The sequence below is a fragment of the Notothenia rossii genome (genome assembly GCF_949606895.1).
Source record: "Notothenia rossii genome assembly, chromosome: 6".
Lineage (NCBI taxonomy): Eukaryota > Metazoa > Chordata > Actinopteri > Perciformes > Nototheniidae > Notothenia > Notothenia rossii.
Genome location: NC_136909.1, coordinates 24,174,338 through 24,198,652, shown reverse-complemented (window position 1 = coordinate 24,198,652; position 24,315 = coordinate 24,174,338). Strand labels below are relative to the sequence as shown.

At 40.8% G+C, this 24,315-nt stretch overlaps 1 protein-coding gene across 2 annotated transcripts; it reads left to right on the top strand.

Annotated features, from left to right (window-relative positions):
• The first annotated feature begins 125 nt into the window (after nucleotides 1-125).
• On the top strand, nucleotides 126-23,692 carry LOC307045292 (septin-2). 2 transcript variants are annotated; one of them, XM_079690842.1, is made up of 12 exons: nucleotides 126-291; nucleotides 5,393-5,448; nucleotides 5,902-6,001; nucleotides 6,089-6,175; nucleotides 7,885-8,008; nucleotides 8,598-8,732; nucleotides 9,196-9,313; nucleotides 18,094-18,195; nucleotides 18,388-18,533; nucleotides 18,714-18,797; nucleotides 18,885-18,942; nucleotides 22,301-23,692. In XM_079690842.1, the coding sequence occupies exons 2-12, from the start codon at nucleotides 5,422-5,424 to the stop codon at nucleotides 22,364-22,366; spliced, it is 1,047 nt and encodes a 348-aa protein (XP_079546968.1). In that variant the 5' UTR covers nucleotides 126-291; nucleotides 5,393-5,421; the 3' UTR covers nucleotides 22,367-23,692. The 2 variants fall into 2 exon arrangements, with proteins under 2 accessions (XP_079546968.1, XP_079546967.1); XM_079690841.1 differs by having other exon boundaries at nucleotides 127-291; nucleotides 5,396-5,448.
• Nucleotides 23,693-24,315: the final 623 nt, after the last annotated feature.

Below are 24,315 nucleotides of genomic sequence, written 5' to 3'. Positions count from 1 at the left end.
CGAACGCATGAGTCGACAGGGAAAACAACCCTTCACTGTTCGAATTGCTAAGAAACTGTATCACTCAGGCAGCCATGTTGGATCCACAAAGGGGTGGTGTTTGCTGTTCAGCCGTCCCGCAGGTTGAGCCGTAATGGCGTCAGTGGCGCAGCAGAGAGGCGTTGGAATGAAACGCTGAGGGAGGAGGGTGGGCTCGCGGGGACAGTTTCCGGGTTTCCCTTCCTGGGCTGGGGCAGCGGCAAGAGGCAAAAAGGCTCCTGTCGATTAACAATCATTCAAAGTTACGTTCAGGTAAGGCACTGCTCAGAGGTTTGTTTGTATTTGCGTTTGCTTTGTTGAACCGTTTTAATGAGTCGGAGCAGGAGGAGAGGAAACACAGTAGTCAGTTGGCAACATGACACCATCGCGGTAACAACTGTTGCTAAAGTTTGACATGTAACGTGAACGAAGTTTCAGTGCTGTGTTACACTCAAACTCGGTTTATCCAATTCGATTTCAAAGAGCACTATCACAGTTTATTGATTTACGGTTTTAATCTGCATACGTACACATTATAATGTCATTGTCCCAGTTGATGTTTAGTGAACTCAGCCAGTGTTTGTCAGGCTGGGTGTGGTGGACATCCTAAACACAGAGGGCCTCACACACGTTTCAAACTCAGTGACTGAAGCATTGATTCATAAACTCCTCAATTATTTGACAAAATGTGCAAGTAAGTATTTCCTCCCGCTTCAATATTTCATAACAATGACGGTAGCTCAATACATTTTTTTAAAACACTTAGTGCTTTTTGACGTAGTTTATTTCCACATTGTTACTGTTCTTACTTGACAACTCCAGAGAAACCCTCTGTAAATCAATCGGCCTAAATACTCTTAAATCAACCGCACATTCAATCTACATTCACGTGCCATTTGAAGCATTGACTTCAACACATTTCCTGTAAATCTCTTGTGTAACATTCCTGAACTCTAAAATCTCTTTCTAACATCTGATTAATCAGTGACCTTTGATTGTAAAGGGCAATATGTGCAAAACAAATGTTGTGTTTAGACAACTTCACAATAACAGTGGGAAACAATAACATATTCTCATTATGTGTCTGTCTAAGAAATGGCGGAGGGCCACTATTGAAGAGTTATCGTCCATCTTTGCTTGTGTTTATGACTCAGTGAAAACATGCATATTTCACATCCTTTTTTGCCGAGTGTTGAATGCTATGGGCTCGATGGCCGACTGTGTTAGCTGTAATCTCAGGCTGGCAGCTATCCTCTTCTCTAGAAACAACTAGCTTTTTATCCAGCTGGACACAGACCAGTTTGCTATCAGAAGGGCAACATCTCTTAGTACTGAAAGCAGTCTCAGTACTCTGATCCAGCACCTTAACTGCTCTCTGACCTTTCCCCATCCCACAACCTTATCTCACTCACACTGGCCTGCACAGGAGTACCAGGGGAGACATGTGTCTGACACTATATACTACAAGGGGATGTTTCCTCCTGTTTCACACTGTGATGTGAATGGACAAACAAAACGTTTTTCACATTGACAGACCCTAGTGGACTTGAACTATTGTCTCAGATTGCATTGTTTGAATAATGGTGTTACACAGCCGGATATTTATGTTCACTTCAAAACACCAGGAGAAGAAACGCATATTCAAAATAACTTTGAGTCCCACAAGTAGCAGATTTATTGTGCTAACATTGCAATATATATTGACATTTTATATACCTTCACACACTCTGATGTAGTCATGGAAATATGTTGGCTCTCACTAAATAGACATAATGAAGCCGTGATAATGTCGGTTTAGGGCTACAACTTACTTTTATCGTCAAAATTGAATAATTTGTCATTACAAACAATGATGATATTGTTGTTTATCTGTGGAAACTAAACTTAGACATGGTTTATAGATATAATAAGTGTCTAAAGGAATGCCTGCTTCTGGGAAACAGCAAATGAAACAAATCCAGGTATATTATTATATCAATGCAACAAATCTGTGAATCCAAAATTACTGCAGTGGTCCTGATCATTTAGTTCATTCATTTTCAACATTGTCCAATGTGTTGATATAAAACAGATATATTAAAGTGGTATCTACTTTAATAAAAACAGTATGGATAAATCTCTTGCTGGAGAGAACTTTATTCTGACTCGCAAAATTATCTTATTGACCAACCTTAATATTCTTCTACAGATTAATCCTTTTGTATTTAAGATTAACGCAGTATTTTTTTAAGAGGTGTCCTTAAAAACACAGCTATGTTTTAAATTCTTTGTTTTATGTGACCAAGAGCCCTGAAACAAAAATATATTAAAGATAATTCTTATCATTAAGAAACTGGAACTAGATAATGTTTTGGCATTTCTGCTTAAAAAAACGACTTACTGTATGCATACAAATATTTAAATGTTCGGTCATTTGAGAGTTTCTTACCTCAAAATATATATATATATATATATATATATATATATACAAAAATGCATTTTATATAACATTAAAGGCATTTGTGTTGTAATTCAAAACATGTCGTTCAATCTAGCTTTTATTTTTTCATTTGTGTTGGTATAACATTTTGTTTCTGTATGACCCCCACTTGTTTTGAGTTATTTCCTCTCCTGTCCCCATCATCATAAACGGTCCATCCTGTGCTTTATTCTCTGTTTGTGTTATGATCAGGCCTGCTGGTTTCCTCATGGACAAAAGAGTTTTTCCATTCCGTTTATTGTAGCTTTATCCTCTCATTGGGCTCATTTGATAAAAAATCAAATAAATCTAATATCCCATCTTAAAAAAGAGTATCATATTATTTTTCTTGCTCACAACCATTACCTTTGACCCCCTACTTAATTGCAGCCAAGCCCCCCTGTTTATGTGTTTCTGTATGTGTCTTTACATGTGTCAAAATACATTTATTATGCTGAGAAGCTCTCAGTTCCCCGTTTCTTTGATCAGGTGCCAGTAAATTAACATTTTTCTTGTTGTGCCTCTGAGTCAACTTAATCTCCATGGTATGAAATTATTGTTTCAATGTTTCCAATAAGAGCAGAAAGGCTTTTATCCATGGAAAGTGTGTGTAAGCACCCTTGACACAGCCTGTCATGAAGGGGAATAGTTCCACCAGCACTGCGCCTCCTTCATGGCTTCACTTAAACCAATAAGTCAAGTGTAAATGCATCACGTGCCAAGAACTTTGGCTGTATTAAGGTGGCATTTTTCCCTTTTGGCCCCAAACTGTTTAATCTCCCCCACGTCTGGCCCGTTGATTAGCTGTGTGTGTAAGCAGCTCAGCTGCCCAGCCGATTAAATGGCCATTATTAAGAGCGTATTATTGAAATGTGCCTCCTGCCTGTCTGTCCTGTAGTGTTGTCTTTGTGATATTACAACTGCGATATTGGAAAGGTTTAATTAATCTGCCTCCTGGAATAATGCTGGTTCCCACAGAGCTTGTAGAGGAATAACACTTGGAGTGTGTATGATACACATGAATTCACCTGTGTGGGCTGATACATTAAAGTAGAGGTTCCTTAATAATGAAAGCCAATTAATCATCCACTTTGTTTTGTTTTTAGGGCTGAACTAAACAATTAAGCCAAAATATATCTTGTGGCTCTTGGGATGGTCAATTATCACTCTGCTCCAAACTCAACTTGTTATTTAGTGACACTGTGAGATGGACATTTTACTTTTTGGTTGGTTGATTGACATTTATGTTTTCTTAGATAAATGTCTACAACCTTTCAATAGTCTGCCATGACAATTGGTAAACGTGTTGATATTCCCCACAGAATGCCTTTTGGTAACCTGGGTGAAAATGGTTGTGAAAGATGGTAAACAATGAATCATACATCTTAAGGAAAATGTAACTAAATCTATCGATCATACTTTTTTGGAGACCAAGTTTACATATTCTGATGTCACCAACAGTGCTTTTACCCCCCCTTAATTTTTTCAAAGGCTTTACAGCCTGTTTGTCTAACTGGATTCACCTTCAGACCTTTACAGTGCTACCCTGGCAACCCTTAACCCTATGTTATTGGTCTCTCGCCTTGCTGTCCTAACATGTGGTCGGACCTGATTCTGGTCAGGGGTGATGCACGTGTTCTCACTCCTCCCCAAGCTGAGCTGCCCTGTATTGGAAAGGCTTCAGGAACCAGAAGGATAAACAGCCATTGTTCTCCCTGGGGCTCGGTGAAACCACCCTGTCAGTATGAGAGATCTCTGCCCAATTTCATGTAGATACAGAGGGCCCCCGACTACCATCTAATACATTTACCAGTGTGAGATGGTCCCCCAAATGTCCAAAACTGTGTATTTGTTGCATTCCAATGGAAAAAGGTCAATCCGGATTCCCATGCCGCCTCTTTTCCTCATTACAAAATCAGAGTGCATCTCCGTTTGGCAGCGCACGGCAGCCTGCCTCTTTCTAATGCTTATCACACTCCACCTGTCAAGAGCCAGTGTGCTGGTGATAAAATGGAGCCTGTTCTTCCTGGTCACTCATTATGGAGCTAATTTATCATGTTGGCTTGTTGCTCTGTCGTCTGCTCTGGGTCATAGAGTGGGGCATGAGCATAGACGACAGTTAAATGGCAGTCTGGGAACACACTTGTTGCCCTAAGCTCTTAATCTGTCCTCCTTCCGTGAGATAGTGCTAAAGAACAGTGCAGTCGGCAGCCCCATCGTGGACTCAATGTACAGAGTTGGTATAACATAAATACTGTGACGTGGGTTTTGCTTTCGTGATAGTACTTCAAAAGTTGTAGGACAAACTGTGATTTTCTCGACTTGAAAAAACGTTGAAATATATAAAACGTAATAGCCCATCTAAACAGGTTAAAATCAAGATTTTTCCCTTGCCGTTAACTACATTCATATTTCTTCCAGAAAAAAAGTTCCCTTGGTGGTCCACCGAAAGGGGAGGGACTTCAGCTCTCTTAATGGATGTCTCGAGGCATTTGGCAGCTTTATTACATCAAAACTTAACATTGCCAAATAAATGTGTCCTTGTGTACCTTGAATTGGAAAACGGTCAATAATATTTGAAAATCAAAAAGAAATGGGTGTAAAATGAACGAAGGAAGAAGAGCTAATCGTAGCTTATGTGTGTTTTGTAGAGCAACAATAGCTGGTTTCATAAAAGATTTACAACCATATCATGACTTTATGAGTGCTTATAGTGTTTTTTCCTCTAAAGCTCTGATTAATTATACTTTAGATTAAACATCACTTCTTGATCTTGAATGAATTCTTGAGAAAGATTCTAATCAAATGCCAGGTATAAGGATTCTTTTCTGTGATCGAGTGGGAAGGTACAAGGAAATGTTTTTAAGTTTATTCATCTGATTTCCATCACTCAACCATATCTCTTTATTTCACCAGCAGGCTTGTTGATCCAGTAAACAGCAGAGATGTCTCAGTCTGGAGAGAAAGGGAAGGTGAGTATCAGCCTGAAAATTCCCCACGGTTTTAAAACTAAACTATGACTGTGATCTACAGAGTGTTCAAGAGGGGTTTTTAATAAGGCAGAGGTGATTAAGACTCATGGAACTTGTAATCTCATGCACACACTCACACAGGCATCCAGAAAGGAAATCCTGTATACATGTGTAAGTGTTTCACGGCTAGTCTTTATTGCCCGCAGGAATTTCTTAATGTGTATTTCCATCAATCTTACTCATATACACTCACTTGCACCTTTCCTCACTTTAAAATACAATTTTTATAAAAATATCTGGGAGTGAGAGGAACAAGTAGTAAGACATAGAAATGACTAAACACTAATATTAAATACATATCGCGTAATTTATTCTGAGTTCTTAATATCACCAGTTCAATACTTCTGTATTCACTGCAGTGTTGATGATTTGTTTGTTGTTTCTTCTCCAAAGTTCCCCGATGCAACAGGTTATGTTGGGTTTGCTAACCTCCCTAACCAAGTGCACCGGAAATCAGTGAAAAAAGGGTTTGAATTCACCCTAATGGTTGTAGGTGAGTGATCCTTTTTTTCATTTAATGTAGACTATATGACCTCTTTAGAGAACAGAGCTTCATTTTCCATTCACTTTGTATTTCCAGGGGAGTCTGGCTTGGGGAAATCAACACTTATAAACAGCCTGTTCCTCACTGATCTGTACCCTGAACGCTGCATCCCTGGTGCCGCAGGTAAACTCCCCACTACATACATATGCATACATATACACCAATATGCACACTGTAATATTAGAGAAATGTCTGCTGCAAAGTCTCAAGCAGCGCATAATTTCAAGAGGAATGTCGAGAATGCCCTATTCTCAGAATACGACCCTGCCCCTCTTATGACTTGACTTAGGTTAGGACTTGTTCTGGCTTGAAAACAATTACAGAGGCCCTCCTGGGTCTTTTAGACGTCAAAACCAATAGCCGCTTTCACACCGCAGGACTTGCCGTACTTTAGTGCCGGCACTAAAGTACCACGGCACTGAATCCGCCAGGGGGCTAGTGCCAATCGCATTCAGACCGCAGTACTTTCTCTGAGGCAAGATTACGCTGACGTCACTTCGTCTTCTTCTTCTCTGGGTTTACTGGCAGGCCGCAAAACCACTTCACGGCGAGTACAAAAAAAAACGAGAGAAGAAGAACTACACGGGGGAGGGGGTATAAAGCCCACCCGCTGTACATGATATATATATATATATATATAATAGGTAGGCTCAGCAGACAGACCGTAGTGCAAAGATAAAGTGTCACATGATTATCTACTAAATAGTGAATTCAGCATCAACTTCACCAAGATGAAGTTCATATCTTCCTAAGATACGTGTTAGAATCCCTACTAGAATCCGAGCTCAAATGACTCAAACAAACAAAATGTCCAAGCAAAGAATCATGTGCACCATGAGGCTGGGTCATAAGGGTAATTTACAAATAAAATACCCCATTATAACAATGGACTTTATCTTTATGTATTTATTATATATTACCCCCTCAGGCTGATTTTGGAAAAGGACATTAACCGTTGTTTGGTGTTTTTCCCTTATTTATCTAAAACAAATGACATGATAAATGACTTGTGTTTATGTGTGTAAGACTTGTGTTTCTGCCCCTGCCATTGCTGCACAAGGTTGCAACATTGTAGATAAATTCAACCACCAACACCTGTCTGCTCTCACATTCTTCTATTCTGCAAATTTGGGGGTGGGACACAATAAATCAAGCTTCGCCAGTTTGTTTGTTTTATTGCACAGTCAAGACATAACAATAACGGCATCACGCCGCTCAAGTAGCTTTTGCGAACATCGCTCATAACATTTGGAGTTGGGAACTGCTTTCTGTAGAAGCTGCTGCATCCCGTCCTCAGAGTAAATTGCCAGAAGCGCAGACACTTCCTCATCATTCCACCGCTCCGGTGTTGTAGTACGTGTGGTCATAACTGCTTTAAAGTACAAAAAAACGACTCGTTCAGGTGTGGATGTGGTTTTGTAGCGAGGAAAAAAATGGCTGCCTAAGAAAAAAAACGGGGCGTGGTTTGCATTTCGCCCAGCCAATAGAAATAGAATAGAAATTGGCACTCTTTTATCACCAGGTTCGTACCACCTCTCTAGCAGGGACTGAAAATGGCCAAAAGAGTTCCCGGCACTGAGTAGTCCCGGCGGTGTGAACGCGACATTATTGGTACTAACGGAACTAAAGAACCAAAGTAAGGGAAAGTCCTGCGGTGTGAATGCGGCTTATGATTTCATTATTTAAGTTACTTTCCAGCTTCTTTAAGCCTGAGGTTGTGGCAACTCAGCGGCTTGTGTTAGCACATAGCTCAGGCAGGCATTTTGGACTTGGGCACTGAGGTGTTTTCTTTGTTATGCCCCCATCGATTATTCTTTAATTCTACTTCACAGAGAAGATCGAGAGGACGGTGCAGATTGAGGCATCAACCGTGGAGATCGAGGAGAGAGGAGTGAAGCTTCGCCTCACAGTGGTTGACACCCCTGGATACGGCGATGCCATCAACAGCCAGGACTGGTGCGTTTATGTGCCGAGGAGGAGTGATTAAGACTTGTGAAATGTTTCCTGTCCAGCCTGCTCTCTCATCCTTCCCTCCTGTTCTTAACTACTCCCGTTCTCGAGTTTCACTTCAAACTCCCTATTTACTACCTCTCCTCCCTCTGCATTCCCTCTGTCTAGATGTGTGTGTGTGTTTGTGTGTGTGTGTCTTTTTGTTTGCCCGTGTGCCATTCTCCAGTGCCAGTTGCGTCAATGTAGCTTCTTTCCAAGAACCATTTCCTGTTTATTGTCCTGCACTTTTCTCAAGGCTACCCAAAAGAAAAATAGAAATAACAGAAAAAACATCCCCTTTGCACTCTTTAGTCAGAAAGTGTTTGAAAGTAGGAGAAATTCAGGGTTTTACTTTTGTAATTAAGGTCTTATATTGCGCCAATCAAATCAATTTGTGGAACAGATATCTTCCTTGATAGCCTTCAAAATCACGCGTATGATTTCCTTTTCTCTATTGTCATTCTCAGTGTTGATGTTAAAATTGTGTTTACATGGACATTTGGTGCAATTAAGGAGGTTTGCGTCTATTTTTCTACTTGTTTGTCTCTAATTGCAGCTTCAAGACCATCATCCAGTACATTGACAATCAGTTTGAGCGATACCTCCACGATGAGAGCGGGCTGAACCGAAGACACATTGTGGACAACAGGGTGCACTGCTGCTTCTACTTCATATCTCCATTTGGACACGGGTAAACAAACATACTCTCTGAGTGATGTTATACCTACCCATCTGTGGTTTAATCGGGTCTATTCTGTACATTCAGAAAGACGAGAACTCTCCTAAAACAACTACAAGGCAAAAAATCAGCATGTTGGATGATTGAAAATATAGCACTCTTGCTAACTAGTGTAGTTGCACAATAACTATTGTAGCTAGCAGTGGCTAGCCTAAATTTCCAACATTGAGAAACAATTCTAACCGTTTTGTTCCTATAATTTAAAAATAGGCTATTTTCTCTTAACTGCAATTTCTGACCAAATGTACTTATTAAACTTAGCAGTGACTTTAGCTTTGTTTCCCATTAATTTAACATGACATAATTCAGTGTTATCACCTCACCTCAACATAACCTCCTTCTATGTCTGCTGTCCTCTGTTTTCCACAGTGTCCTTATTGTTCTTTGTCTCCATTATGATATTTTTCTTCTTTAGTCTGAAGCCTCTGGATGTGGAATTCATGAAGGCTATCCACAGCAAAGTAAACATTGTTCCAGTCATCGCCAAAGCTGACACACTGACACTGAGGGAGAGGGATCGCCTGAAGAGAAGGGTGAGTCTGATATGCACACACACCTGCACACAAACAATTAGGATCCAAATGGCTGTCCACTGTTTTCTAGGTGTAAGCATGTTTGCATTCAGAATTGATTCTTGGCACCAGACAAAAGCTGGAATTACTTGAATGTTTGAGACTTTTGAAGTGCGTTATGTGTTTGTTTTCCCATCTGCAGTTATGTGGTTTAGTCATTAAACAGTGGATCACTGAACGATGCAGATGTACTTGAAATATCAAAATCACTTATTCATCATTTTTGGCAGCGTGCTATGACACATCTTTGTTCATGTGAGCAAACCCACGTCTACTTCCCTGTTTAATTACAGAGATTTATGTCTTACACTTTGTGATTCTGCAAAGTAGAGGGAGGGCCAACATAAGAGAGGAAACATTAGGAGGGACCTACATAGGAAAAGTGTGTTGTATTTAATAGAGGCAGCACATCTCATCCAGACTCAACCCATCCCAGATACTTCCTGTTGGAAGTGACCCAAGTGTCTACACACTCCTCAGCTTCCTAATGTCCAGTGGGGAAAGACACAATAGTGCAAAACAAGACACATACACCTCACTGCAACCACTACTCTTCTCAACGCACAACTTTGAAAATTAGTTGGACACTAGATATGTGGTCTGGCTGAGTGTCTGCAGGCTGACTGGAGTCCAGCCCTCTGCCCTTCAGCAGGAGTCTTTGTTAGATGCTCCCACAGCCCCATTGTTTGGATCTGCTGATGCAGCATCTTGGGGAAACAGGATCAACCTTTCAGGACACACGTAGTGTTCTTGACTGAATTTCCTAAAGCAAGATTGATGTGCTTCATTAGTGCAATAAAATACAGGAACTCTATCTATTCTGTTTATGCGCACGTATGCAAGTTGCTCCGGCAACAAAGGGTCAATCTCTAAACTGCTTTGTCCTGAAGGGACCTGCCAGTTGAATTGTACTCTATACAGTTGTTTTGTGATTTGAGCTTCCTCAAACCCTCTGAGTGTTCCTCTGGCACTTAAAATGAACAAAACCGTGTTTCCTGCAAACACTGACCTCCAATCTGCAGAAAACCCCCATGCTTGTTAACTCCCTACCTCAGCTGGCAGCGTGCAGTGGGTCAGCTGTCTTGATTATAGACATACCTTGATTTTGTTTATGTTATGCTTTTCAATCAAATCTCTGATTCTGTAAAAACGTGGCGAATATCAGTGAATAGTAGACTTTAAAAGTGGGGCAGCTGAAATACTGTAACATTATCTCTCTGATCTGCCTTCTTTACTTTCCATAGCACTATCTGTTTAAAAGAGTTTGTTCACATGCTACGCTAAGTGTTCCCCTAACAAACATTTCTACTGTACACTTAGGAGCTGCCCAGTTTACAGACAAACAACCGCACACTACCCACATCTATTTGTTTTCTATTCTAAGCAGTGAAAAAACATGTTTATTTCCTGATATACTGTAATGCAAAATAGTTTACATTTGTTTTAACTCTGTCTGATGATAGTGAATTCCTGGACCAGCGATTATTGCCAGGAAATGAAGAGGGTTAATTGAGCTATCTGCTACACATTTAGAAACCGCACCATGTGTCCCTTAGGAGGGCATATTATCTCCTGTTTGGGCACATTTTGGGGAATTTCTGACATGTAGACTTTCATCGGCTAGTTCACAACGTCACTTAAGTCTCTCCTTTATCGTCGTTTTGATTGTCAGAACCTTAGTGGCACAAATTACACACAGTGCTATTCATATTTTAATAATTCGAGCTCCTATAAAAAAACATGTGTTGACATCTGATTATTTAGACAATGTTAACTATTGAAAAATGTGCTCTTAGATTTCCGGCCCTTACTGATTTATCGCAGTAGTCTGATTTCTTGTGTGCATGTAATTGCAGTCATTGTAAATAGTAAGTGTCATAGTAATGCTCATTAATCTCTTTAAGTGTCTCTCGAAAGAACAAATGTATCATGCTCGAGTATTTGTTGGTTCGATCAGATTAGTTGAAGTGGCTCTTAGGTATACGTGCCTGAGTCCACCCATACAGTCCGGTACAGTCGAGCCTTCCTTTGAGGTCAGAGCTGCATTCGCCAAGAAGCTGCCACTGAGCCGAGTGCTGGAGGATGATTGATAACCCACAGCGTTTCTCCCACAGTATTTATTAGTGTGTTTTTTTTTTTGCATGGTACTTTCTCACCATTTTGAGCCATTTGTCTTAGTAAATTGGACCCCAACCCACCCCCCAGGTCTCTCAAGTATTGTCCAGTCTTTTGACTTTTTATGAGGGGGAAACGGCTTGTACAGAACAATATGAGTTTCCTGCAATGTGTCGAAACTGTTCCACTGACAAGACAGAACTTGCTGCCCTGCGCAGCTCCGGCTCACGGGCAAAGTTAACAAACCTCCCATCATTAAGCTTTCATCCCCTTTAGTTCTGCTCGCCTCTAGCCCGGTCCTTCCTCTCCTGGCAGTGCCTCACTCACCTCTTTCTTCCTCTGCGTCTTTGTGTCCTCTTTTTTTATTTGCTCTAATGCCAATTTCCTCCGCTGGGGTGATGTGGACTCGAGCTCATAAGTTGCCCTGAGGAGGGTATATTGAGGGACTGATCCTCTCAGTCTGGGACCTTACAGTCATATCCTGTGCAGGGCTTTAGCCTCAAACTGCATCATTGGATGTTTTCTGTTTGAACCCAGAGGACCAAACACAGCTGGTTTGAACTGGAATCCTGATGAAAGCAAAAAACGCAAAAATGCCTCCTTTTGTCTGAACAGGAGAGTGCTTTTGTGTTTTCCTGCATATGATGTGATTAGTCAATTGAAAATGATTCTGTACTCTCATTTCATTCCTTTTTTGTGTCAAGATTTCTCAGTTTCAGCTTCTCAAATGTGAAGATTTGCTGCTATTGTTGACTTTTGTGTTTGTTGAGTGAACAACTTGACACAGTCAGACAGGAGGACAAAACGTTGTACTCTAGGAAATTAGGATGGAATGATAAACGGAGAATATAATAATGCAATAATGTACAGAATATGTTTTTTAAACCCTTTCTTATTAGATAAGCTGTAGGAAAGTTATCTTGAACTTCTTTAGTAATGAGGAAAGGTTAGCAGAAGTATTTTAGCCACCAATGTTGACATCAATCTATGTGATATCTCAGAGGTCAGCAGTGTCTGGAGAACCCAGTTGTTGCTCCTCCTCCTCTTCTTGCACCAGGCTGCAGACAATAGATCAGCCTCTTTTCCTCCCTCCTCTCCCCTCTCTCTTCCTCCCTTCTGTCTGCCCTGGTCACCCTTCTCCTTACCTCTCACAGCCTGTTGTCCCCCCCTGTTTATCTCTGCTCTCATGTGTGCCATGCAGTTCCCTCCCTCATGTGTGTCTCGTCAGCTGCTATATTTCATCCCCAGCCAAGGCTCTATCACAGTTTCCCCCTCATTGTCTGACTCTCTGTCTTCTCTCATTGCCCTCCACCATACTCCTGCTGTGTGAACCAGCCTTACGCCCCCGCTGGGACACATTTATCAGTTCAGACTACTCGTACCGGCCTGTATTGTCACCAGGTTTCCTTAAAAAGCAATAACAGAAAGTGAACGTTGAGTTGAGCTAGGGAAAAATAATTATGATGCACGTTAAGAAGGCGGATCAACGATATGTAATCATGTGAGTTGGATGTTTCACTCCATTTGAATGTTTTTTCTTTGAACATGTCTTGGCAGGCGCCCCTTGTATAGAGGTTGAGTGGTGATTACTTGACTGCTCCTGTGTGTGTGTGAAAAGGTTAGTGTTAGTCCCTTGTCAGCCTATGCCCGGGGTCTTTTCCTGCCAGTGTTTAAAACACGCGGATATATTTATTTTTCTGCCCCCCAGCAGTCATTGTGCCAGGGCATGCTCCGAGTCTCAGCAGATTTTAAAACAATAAATATGCGTTTTTCCTCATTGAGCGGGCAGCTCTGTTACACACAATCATCTGTTCTCAAGTGAAGAAAGTAAAAGCTGGCCACGGTGGGAAAACAGCAGGTTTCCTTGTTAGCAGGCCAACCTGAAAAGATGGCTTCCGGACTTTGCCGTGCTGCTAATGAGTCACTTTTTGCTCTTGAGTTGGCCGTTGAGACCCTTTTGATTACCAGACCGAGTCACTAAAGCCTGATGTGTGGTTGAAATCCTAAACTCACAGTGTCCCCTTGTAAATCTCAATAAGATACAAGATTACATGAATAGCTCAATTGTTTCTCCCCTTGATCAGAGGGAGAGGTGGGTGGTCTTAACTGTACTAATACTTAGCCCAGACTCTGTGTGTGTGTGTGTGTGTGTGTGTGTGTGTGTGTGTGTGTGTGTGTGTGTGTGTGTGTGTGTGTGTGTGTGTGTGTGTGTGTGTGTGTGTGTGTGTGTGTGTGTGTGTGTGTGTGTGTGTGTGTGTGTGTGTGTGTGTGTGTGTGTGTGTGTGTGTGTGTGTGTGTGTGTGTGTGTGTGTGTGTGTGTGTGTGTGTGTGTGTGTGTGTGTGTGTGTGTGGTTGGTTTCCCATAACTCGTATGATGCCTGAGCGTTGCCATGGTTTTGCTTACTTCCTCTGTACTTTCCATCAGTGCCTCCAGTCTCTGGCTGTTCCAGTCTGGACCCTGAGTCTCAGACTCTGACTGAATAATATATCTGGATTGTGTTTCTGTGCATGAAGGCAAGAGAATTTAATCCTGCTAACAGGAAAGTATTGTTTTCCTGTATGCTGCTGCGTGTGTGAGTCTTTATTGTTTGAGAACTTTTAGAAGGATTTGCCATGTAGATGTTTTGTAGAACATCCTCTATCTGCGGTGATCCACCGTAACATGTAAACTGTTCTCATGCCCCCAACGGCAGATTATACCAGTTCACAAAGTGAGGCAACTGTTAGCTATATTTATGTGAAAGTCTGTGTGTGTTTGTGTCTGGGAGGCTGGTATGAGGTCTAAATCCCTCGGACCCCCTCTGATCAGGTATTGTTGGGCTCTCTCACCCCCTCAGACTCCCTGCAGGCAGGAGAGAGCCGGTTACTTGAAAGGCGTTTCCTGGCAAGGGAGAAGCATTTGTTCTGGTGTCTTAAAGTTAGCAAGTTTGGAAACTAAAGAATAGATGTAGGAATCAGCTTTTTCTTTTCATTTTGCAGACCTCTTTTACTTGTCTTTTAATCTTGTAATTGGGGTATGTAATATGTTTTGTTAACAATATTAATTACAGTGACACACAGCTCAGTGTGTAAATATTCATAGTTCTTAAAAACCACGTAGAAAAGGAATTGGGAGGGATGAAACCCTCTTTAATGGTCACACATGCAGAGCACACAGTGACATATGTTCTCTGCTTTTAACCCTTCCTAGTACCAGGAGTCTAGTACTAGGAGCAGTGGAGCTTCGTGTGAGAAACCGTCTGAATTGTTTTTAAAAGAGTCTTATTGGAGCAACCTCGATACTTGAAGATTTTCTACCACTCTAGACTGAGATCTATGACTGGAGATGCTGGTACTTGCCACAGTGTTATTGTTCTTTATCAAAAGGTGTTCTTGCCCTTTATGTGAGAAGAGTTTGTATTGCGAACAAGGAAATGGACAAAACACACACAGCATAAATGTCTCACTGGAGCGATGTTGAATACTGAGAATGATGACATTTCTTACTTCATTGTTTAAACTCTTCAACACTCTCCTTGATTTGAACTTTTTATTACAATGAACTCTTCCTGTTGCATTTGTCGGTAACATATAATCTAAAGCCAGGCCTTTGCTCTGAAGTTCAGAGATTTCTGTGTCTATGAAATGGATTTAAAATGTGCAAAGTAATCGGTAAATGTATTAAGTGATAATTAGACGCATAGTTGGTTCAACAGGAGTCTAATAAGGAATAGAGTCGCCCAGCAGAACGGATTTCACGCTCACCATGGCCAGGATTTTCCTTTAATAAACTCTCCAGTCTTGGAAAAAGAGGGCCCCTGTCCCTTAAGGGGTTTTGTCTGTATGAAACAAGGTTTAAAAGCGACTGAAAGCTGATCAGATCTACTATTTCTAATGGCAATGATGCCCCGTTTCATTCCCATGGACACTCTGCAGAAGCTGGCAGTCAGCTGTGAGGTTACATAACCGTTACGTCAACGTGCTGCTGCTCTAGTCCTGATCCTTGCTCTGGGTTGATTAGTGTCGTGATGCAGTTTCATTGTTTTGTTTTGTGTGTGTTGATGTCCTGAGAATGCTCCGTTACATGTTTCTACTTCCAAGTATTGTTCCCTGTTTAAATTTAATGGATACAATCACCATGCCAGGCCAGAGGAGGCTCAGCTCTGACGACCTCAACAGTCACACTACAACTGTATTATTGGGAGTGTGTTTTTGTGCATGTGGTTTGTTACCTGTTGCACGTCAGTGCTGCAGGTCTCACCACAATCCCCTCTTTTGTCTCTTTGCTCTTTTTCTTAAGCAATCATTTGTTTTGTGCCATTGTTGTTTCGTCCAGAATCCATGGGTCATTGCTTAGAAGGTGTTTGAGTCATACATATTTTTGTGGGTTTGCTTGTGAGAATGAACAAATCTTGAAAACATTATTTCCACGACAGGTAGATGTGATGAAACGGTTTATCCCATAATGATGGGTTTGCACCCCGTTTCATTATGATTGGTGGTTTTGGTTAGACTTGCTGTGCATTTGATGAAAAACTGCTGAGCCACGTCTCTCACGACTTCACCCTGTGTAATTATATCTATGTATAGACCTGCGGGTACGCTATATTTGGGCTACACATCACCACTGCAGTATATTTAATACTGGTATTCCTGGAATTGAACAAGCTTAACTAACTTCCATAATTTCTAATCTATTTTCTAGCTGGACAACATCAGCTTCCACTCCTCTGACTTATCATAACTGCCCCAAATGACGAAATAATTTCCAAAAACAATTTACATTTAGCCAAATGTGAGCCAGAAACATGAGGCGATAAATCTTATGCTTCCTTTTCTAATTAAGACTGAGGCAGAGTCTTGTGTGGCATTGTTTGTCCGCCGCCCTACAGCATTGAGGGGACCTGCACGGCCAACCATAACAGCAGAGGGAGGGGCGGGGGTGGGTGGTGTATTATAACCGGACAGGATGGTCATAAAATCAAAATGGCTCCCACTGCCAACATCTCTGTGCCAACAAAAATACACAATTCTGAGGAGTAGGTAGGTGGAACATTAGGGATTACGGCCTACATTGTGCGCAGTAAATCAACAGGAGACAACAGGGATTTGGAACAGGCTGAGATGATGCCTGAGAGGTTTGATTATAGGTGTCAGGCTGTACTAAGCACATGTTAGGAACAGAATAAGTCCAGGTAAACAGCCATTTTAAAGCTTTTGGTTTACCAAAGTCTGGAAACAGATGATGGCAGACAATAGACTGCTGTTTGTGTGATGACCATATTACAGTGTGGTTTGCATTCATTCAATGGTACATGGCCTTTGCTTTTATCCCTCTTTTATGACCTTTTTGAGTTTCTCTCTACCTTATCTACTTGTTTGTTTCATTTTTTCCTGCCATTGTGTCACTCGTGTTTATATTCCCACTGAATTCAGAGTTTCCCAAAATTCTTCATGCTCTGCCCCACCAGAGCGATGTTTATTCAGCCTCCCTGTTCGACAGATCCGTAAATCGTGTGTGTTTGAGTGACTGAGGGAAGAAAGAGGCTTTGGTCCTGAGTCACGCTTTCTTATGACTCCTGCAAAGTCTGTTTGTTTTCAGATCTGCCCCACAACAATACCCGAGACCCCGCACACACACTATCTCGCACACACTGCGCACAGAGCTCACTGAGAAAACAAGCGGCAGCCATAACAAGGGCTCAAACAGGACCTGCGCTCTGTAGGAAAACCTGCGCTCACTTCCCAGGCTCCTGGCTGACGGACCACTGTCCTTTTATACATTACAGAACATGAAAGTCCCCAAAAAGTCAGGAAAACACATTTGACATTTTTTGGCTCCATTACATAAGACCACATTGTGGATTTAAAAAAAACATGCTCTCGAGAAAACAAAAGAAAAATGTAGCTTTGATGTTTAGAATAATAAATACTGACATCTGTCCCAGAGGTAGCGGGGAAGAAAGCTCCTTTGTCTTAACTTGTTTCTTCACCGGTCAGCCTCTGAATAAAGGAGGGGGAGAACTTAGTTTCTGACCCTTGAACATGCAGACCTGGTATTATTTTTTGCCTGTCTAACCGTTCTGTCTCAACCCTCTTTTTCTCCATGGGGGGCTTTAATTAAATGTGTTGCTGCAACAACTGCTCCTCACTCATACCCTCCTATTAGTCTATACAGCTCTCTTACTTTCTGTTTGTGGTCTACAGTGGCAGCTGTTATTTAGTCCACATGACTCTCAGTTTACAGTGAGTACACACATATTATATATTGATTTAAATGTACTACGGACACCTGTGCCATGCTGGAATTGGCTTGAAGTAGTCTATTAATATATATGACGAAACTCTAAGTACACACACTAACACTACAAGTGCAAGAACAGGTATATTATGGATGAGTATCGGAAAAATAAATACTATATGCAAATGAAATTCAATGGTAAAAAAAAAGTGTATTGAAAGATATTTCAAATGTGATCGTTTCTTAAATGGCTCTCTAGACCCTTGGTTTCTGGACTACAAATTGAGAATAGAAGAGTGAAGCTGCCCCTCTTGTAGTGTCCGCAGTGACAGGAGCACTTCATCGGGTCACGATGAAGTCACAACATGCCCACTCACCCTATGTTTCTCTTTTTTCTACCGCTCAGATCCTGGATGAGATTGCAGAGCACGGGATCAGAATCTATCAGCTACCTGATGCCGACTCTGACGAGGATGAAGAGTTTAAAGAGCAGACCAGAGTCCTGAAGGTGAGAAAGGGACACACAGCTGTTGGCTGATACACAACCACAGACACTTTTCTCTGCTAATGTATTGATGGATACCATTCTCACTTCCCTTCACTAACTCTGTCCCCTCCCCTCTGACGCCTTTTATTTTCAATATCTCTTCATCTGATTGTTTCTCTCTGGGCGCCTCGAACCTTTATCTTCTCCACCCAGGCGAGCATTCCCTTTGCTGTGATTGGCTCCAACCAGCTGATTGAGGTGAAGGGGAAGAAGATCCGCGGTCGCCTTTACCCCTGGGGAGTCGTTGAAGTGGAGAACCCCGATCACAATGACTTCCTCAAACTGCGCACAATGCTTGTGTGAGTCTCCTTGGCAATAAAACGTGTTAAGTAATACGATTTTTAGTAAGTATTTTTAAAACCTCGACCAAAACTTCATCCTCATTAAGCGGTTTGTAAATGGCACTGAAGAAAATCGAACAGCGAAGCTCTACTGCCTCCCAGTGTATGAAGAAATGATTGCATGTTTGTGTGTTGCAGGACCCACATGCAAGACCTGCAGGAGGTCACTCAGGATCTGCATTATGAGAACTTCCGCTCAGAGAGGCTGAAGACATCGGGAAAGTGAGTAGCTGATTCATTTCATGCAAACTGCACATGAGCTGCTCTATTAGTTCAGAGTTTTAGCTCAAATGTTTGGTTTCTCTGCAGGGCTGCGGATGAGGATGAGGTGGATAAAGACCAGATCCTGCTACAGAAAGAGGCCGAGGTAAGAACACACACAGCTTCTCAGGTAGCTTTGTGCTTAACAAAGTGGATGGCTGTCCGTTCACATATTGCAAACTCCTAAAACCGATCAAAGGACACATTTTTCTAAGGATTATAATACATAATCACAAGAATTTATGTATGTTAAAGTGGACCTATCATGCTATATTTGAAACATATATTGTAGGGCCATACCTATATAAAACATGTCTGTGAAGTTTTTTTTATCAAAATACCAAACAGATCATGCTTTTTAGCCATGCCTCATTTCGCTCTATTAGCTCTTTTCCAGCCCTATTTTTGCAAGGGCTGATTCTGCTTTTGAGGCAGACTACAGCGCCACTCACAGGCCTGGCATATGTACTACAGCGTCTCCAGCGGTCTCTCATTCCCCTGATAGGTGGAGAGTTGCCCATATAGGCGGAGCACCCCTTTTCTGACGTCAGACAAATTCAAATAATAATCAGCTCCGTTGCAGCCCCGTTTTTAGAGATTTGTGTATGGAGGAAAAGAGACACTGACACTTGGTGAGTTCCCTGACACACCGGGGACACATATTCATGTATAAAAGAGGTACAAAAGTGCATTTTGCATGATAGGTCCCCTTTAAAGAGGGAGCTGTTAGTTAGTTAGTAGTATTAAGTTGTGTTTGTCACCTGAACAAATCCTTTTGAAAACTTGGTAATATTGCTGCATTCACTGGTAAATGATTGTTACTAATGGAAGGTGATCCTAGTGCCAGTATTTATTTGGCTTCAACTAGCAAATCCACCATAAAATATCCTTGTTAATTAACCATATGCCGCTGTCAGTGTACATAGGAGCATGTGAGTTTAGTATGAAGAATCATCCTTTAAAAACACAGGACCTTGTGCCGTATGTAGTGAAGTGTAAATGCAGACTCACTCCGACTGTAGGAAACCTGCCTTGTCATCTTTTCCATTTCGTCATTATTATACCTTTATGTCCAGGGGTGCACATAACTGGTACGCATGCGCGGCAACAATCTGAAATGCGTACCGTCTCTTGTGTCACAAAGCGCATTTGCGTACCGACGTACTTGTGAAGCTTTTCCAGAAGGCGGTTAGATCACCGGACGACAGAGTCGGTTTCCATGTGCACAGACAGGGCTGCAGACTTCGGTCTGTACAACGGAATTGTGCCAAAACTACGCCAACCGGCCGCGGAGGGAGACTCCCCCCCCCCCCCCCCTCCTTCACTGGAGAACTGCGCTAAAACAGCTGATCACAACGTTCACGCTCTGTGGTCACAAAGTACTCCACTAGCCCCCGCCCCCCCCCCCACCGGTCGACTTTCCTGAAGTAGCCTACTCCACTAGCCCCCCCCCCCCCGGTCCACTTTCCTGAAGCAGCCTACTCCACTAGTTGCGTTGGTGTGAATGAGGTAACAGAGGGCTTCATCAAATCACTTTGAGTGGAGCCAGAAGTTGGAGTACCAAACACTGACTCCAGGTACTCTGAGTGCCTCACTGAGAAAGTGCACCCATGTTTATGTCCCTAGTTTTACTGGCTTTAATTTATTTTGCAACTCGTATTTTAGAAAGAGAAAACAGTCCTACTTACTTCCACTTCACTATCTCCCATATGTTTTGTTTACATTGTTGTGCCATGGAGCCTGCATGCCACCAGACAATAACCTGTTCCCTGATTGTTCCCTGATTGGCCTGTTTGTGTTGCTGCTGCTGCTGCTGCTGCTGCTCCATAGTGAGCGGGTGGGGTCCAATCAGATCTGTTTGTAAACAATGTGCCCAGGCAGGATATGCCATCACTTCCTGTCGGGATGTCCTGGCCTGTTTAAATGGTGGGAATGACCTCAGTTATGTGAAGAGTCGGAAACACGCATCTACAGAGACAGTGGTCCATTTGTTGATGTGTTTTCAGGGTTTGAAGGGAGGAGAGATTACATTAACTGATGTTACGTTGCTTCTATATAAAGGATGGAGCTATTTAATTTGGACTTATTATATAGAAAGAAGTCGACAAGTGTTACGCTTTAATTAAATTAATTGAAATAAATGGTTTGTGGTATTGCATTGCATTAAATTACATTTGTTAGACGCTTTTATCCAAAGCGACTTACATACATTCAGTACTGTGAACAATCCCCACAGGAGCAATTTGGGGTGAAATGTCTTGCCCAGGGACTTGCCTGTGCATGTAAGCTGTCAAATGTGTCTCCCTGTGTGAATTTGAATTGGAATCATATAAAAAAAATAAAAAAATACCAAGTTTCCCAGTTTTTAATATTTTAGTGGTTTTGTTAAAAATAGAAAAAACCCCACTAATTATTAAGAAATTAAAAGAGCTTTTAATCAAGACTGACCCTTTTTTACTTTTAATACATATTACATGAGCAATCTTATATTATTTATATTAAAGCTGTATTTTATATGTAGTTTATATAAGTAAAATAAATAAACCTCTGAAGATGATTAGGCGGTTCTGTTGTCTACCACAAGATGGCGCTATACATCAGTGAGTGTTTTTATTTAACACCGTGCATCATGGTCGTTTTAAAAGCTTTACATCCTTGTAACCCGAGTTACAGAGTTCTATTTAGAACAATCACTTATTGCCAATTGTTTTTATTTATTTGCTTTTACTCTAACTCGGGATTGGACATTTGTTTTCCAACGATTATTTATTTATTGTTTGACATTGATTTTATGCTTCATTCATTTTTAAACATGTATTAATTTCCTATCACATCCGCTTTCTGAAATAAATATAGATTTGCCTCTTGATTTAATTTATATTTCAGGTTACCCTGTATTTTGAAAATCTCAACTATAACACTTTGTCCATGTGATATTTTTCCTTTTGTCTTTAATTGCCAAGTGTTCTTGTGTTGTTGTTTTTGCACCAATCAGTCAGCATATGTTTCTATGTGTGTCTCTCTATAGATTGCACTTCCTTTGTTAGTTTGTTCAGTTATTGTGGTTTGCCTTCAGACGTGGCTGGAAGACATGTACTAAAACTCAGAATCATACTGGTCCTTTCAAAACACAGACATCTGACTGGTTAAATCTTGAAGGGCCAATTCATATTCACCCTAACTGTTGAAATTGTAAACCACTTATTCTACTACTTTGTCATGAGGAGTTGACATTTTCTTTTTCAGTTTTACTTTAAAGACACAGACAAGGTCTGAAATGATCATCCACTCGTAGTTATAAAGTAAAACTGCAGACTTCTGTGTTTTAGCTTTCTTTGTTTAAATATGTTTTGAGAGAATCAATACATGAAGTAAAGGAACAACATTTAAGTCTATTGATGTGAAAATGATAATGGTTTCCTGAAAATAAAAACTACATTTTTGTGTTTCTTATCTTTCTGTAGCTGAGACGCATGCAGCAGATGATCGCTCAGATGCAGGCACAGATGAAGATGAAATCAGACGAGTGAAAGAGTTGCAGCAGAAGGGACACACACTGATCCCAACCCACCCACACACTTATATATGTATACACACACACACACACACACACACACACACACACACACACACACACACACACACACACACACACACACCTCTAAATCCATCCCTGCCTGCTGTCGCGCTGCCGATCCACAGAGAGAGCAAATATCTAGGATCACATCGTTTTTGTAAGCACACCTCTTTCCCTTCTCATGCTCTTCTTCTTGTTCCCTCCAAACGTCCGTCATTATAATGAATACATCCACTATTTAGTCTTTGATTCTATGAATAACTCCACAGAGCCGTGAGTGACAATGGTACTAAGAGTTTTTGCCAACACACTGTCATGTTTACAAAAGTATATATGTATAAATTATGCATTTCGCTCAAGTACAAGCTTCAGATGGCATAATTTTCAATTTTGTTATCAGGGTAAGGCTGTTTTGAACGTATTTAACTAACCATTTAGTAAAGCTGTTTGCAACTCATATTCATTTTAGAGTGATCCTACGAGTGAATCAGTAGCCTCTCGATAGGTTCAGTGCCTTGATTGCGTCTGATAATGCAATAACTATAAATATTACTACATTTTCAGATAAGTGTGTTTATAAATGAGGTTTTCTGTCTATGCAGAGAACGAGAAATGCTTTCTTCTTAATTGTTTTCAACTTTTGTAGCCAACGTTACACACCTACTTCTAAAGTTGACTTTGCTTTAGGCTGGAAATCTACTATATGCAAGTAACCAAACTAATTGAGTTAGAATAAGAAACAACACGGCTTTAGGATCATGTTATAGCTGAAGTAAAATGCCATGTTGTTAATATTTTTGTATTTATTATCAAGAGATGCAGGATCTTTAAAGTCAGTGCCAAACTACAGACTGTTCTTACACTATTCACTCCGGTAACTTAATGTGTGCATATTTGCTTCAGTGATGTCATTTAATGTGTGAACATATTATTTGTACGCTACATGTGCAGCCTTCCATCACTCTGTATTTTGGCTGTCCAATTTTAAATCAAGTACTTAATATCAACATACTTAAAATGTACCTCTTATATGTGTAAACACCTTTTAGTTTAGCAGTGCCGTCTAACTGTGCTTTGATTGATCTGATGTTGGCATTATTGTTTTTTCCAGTCTATTGCTCTTATATGCAAATCTGTCTATTGAACTTATTTTAAACACACATACCTGCTATATCTTAACTATATCTCAGTATAGACTTGTTTTTAAGACGTAAACATGTTTTTGTATTTCTCTCTTGAATACATTTGTTAAGAGAATAAAAAGTTGACACTTGTAAAATCTGGAGTAACTTGTGAATTATGTTTTTATTTAAAGGTTTGGTATTTTATTGTTAATAGTGTTTTGTTAAAAGTAAAAATGGACTTGATCAGTGATTCGAACTGACTCATGGGCACAGTGACTTCTGCTCATGAGTTTATTTCTGGTGTTTTTGACTTGAGATTTCACAAGGTGGTAAAATAAGTATTTAGCATTAAATTGTTGGCATGTTGTCATTGATTTTTGTTCAGTCTTCTTAAGAAAGTCTGGGAGTTACCAAAATATGTTCAACATAAGTCTACATTAAAAGGCTATGTAGTGATTGTGTTGAGGCAAAAGCCTTCGCCACTCGCCAGGGTGTATTAACGTAAATAGTAATGCTCCATTAGACTTTAACTAACTACTGCTTTTATTATTGATTAATGTGTTGATTATATTCCCTAAGACTTGTCTATACATTTTAGAAAATAGCGAAGTCCTTTAACTAACTACTGCTTTTATTATTGATTAATGTGTTGATTATATTCCCTATGACTTGTCTATACATTTTAGAAAATAGCGAAGTCCAAAGTGTCCAAGGTAATGTCTTTAATGTCTTGTACTGTGAGTCCAAAAGCCGAACATATTCAGCTTAATAAGCATGA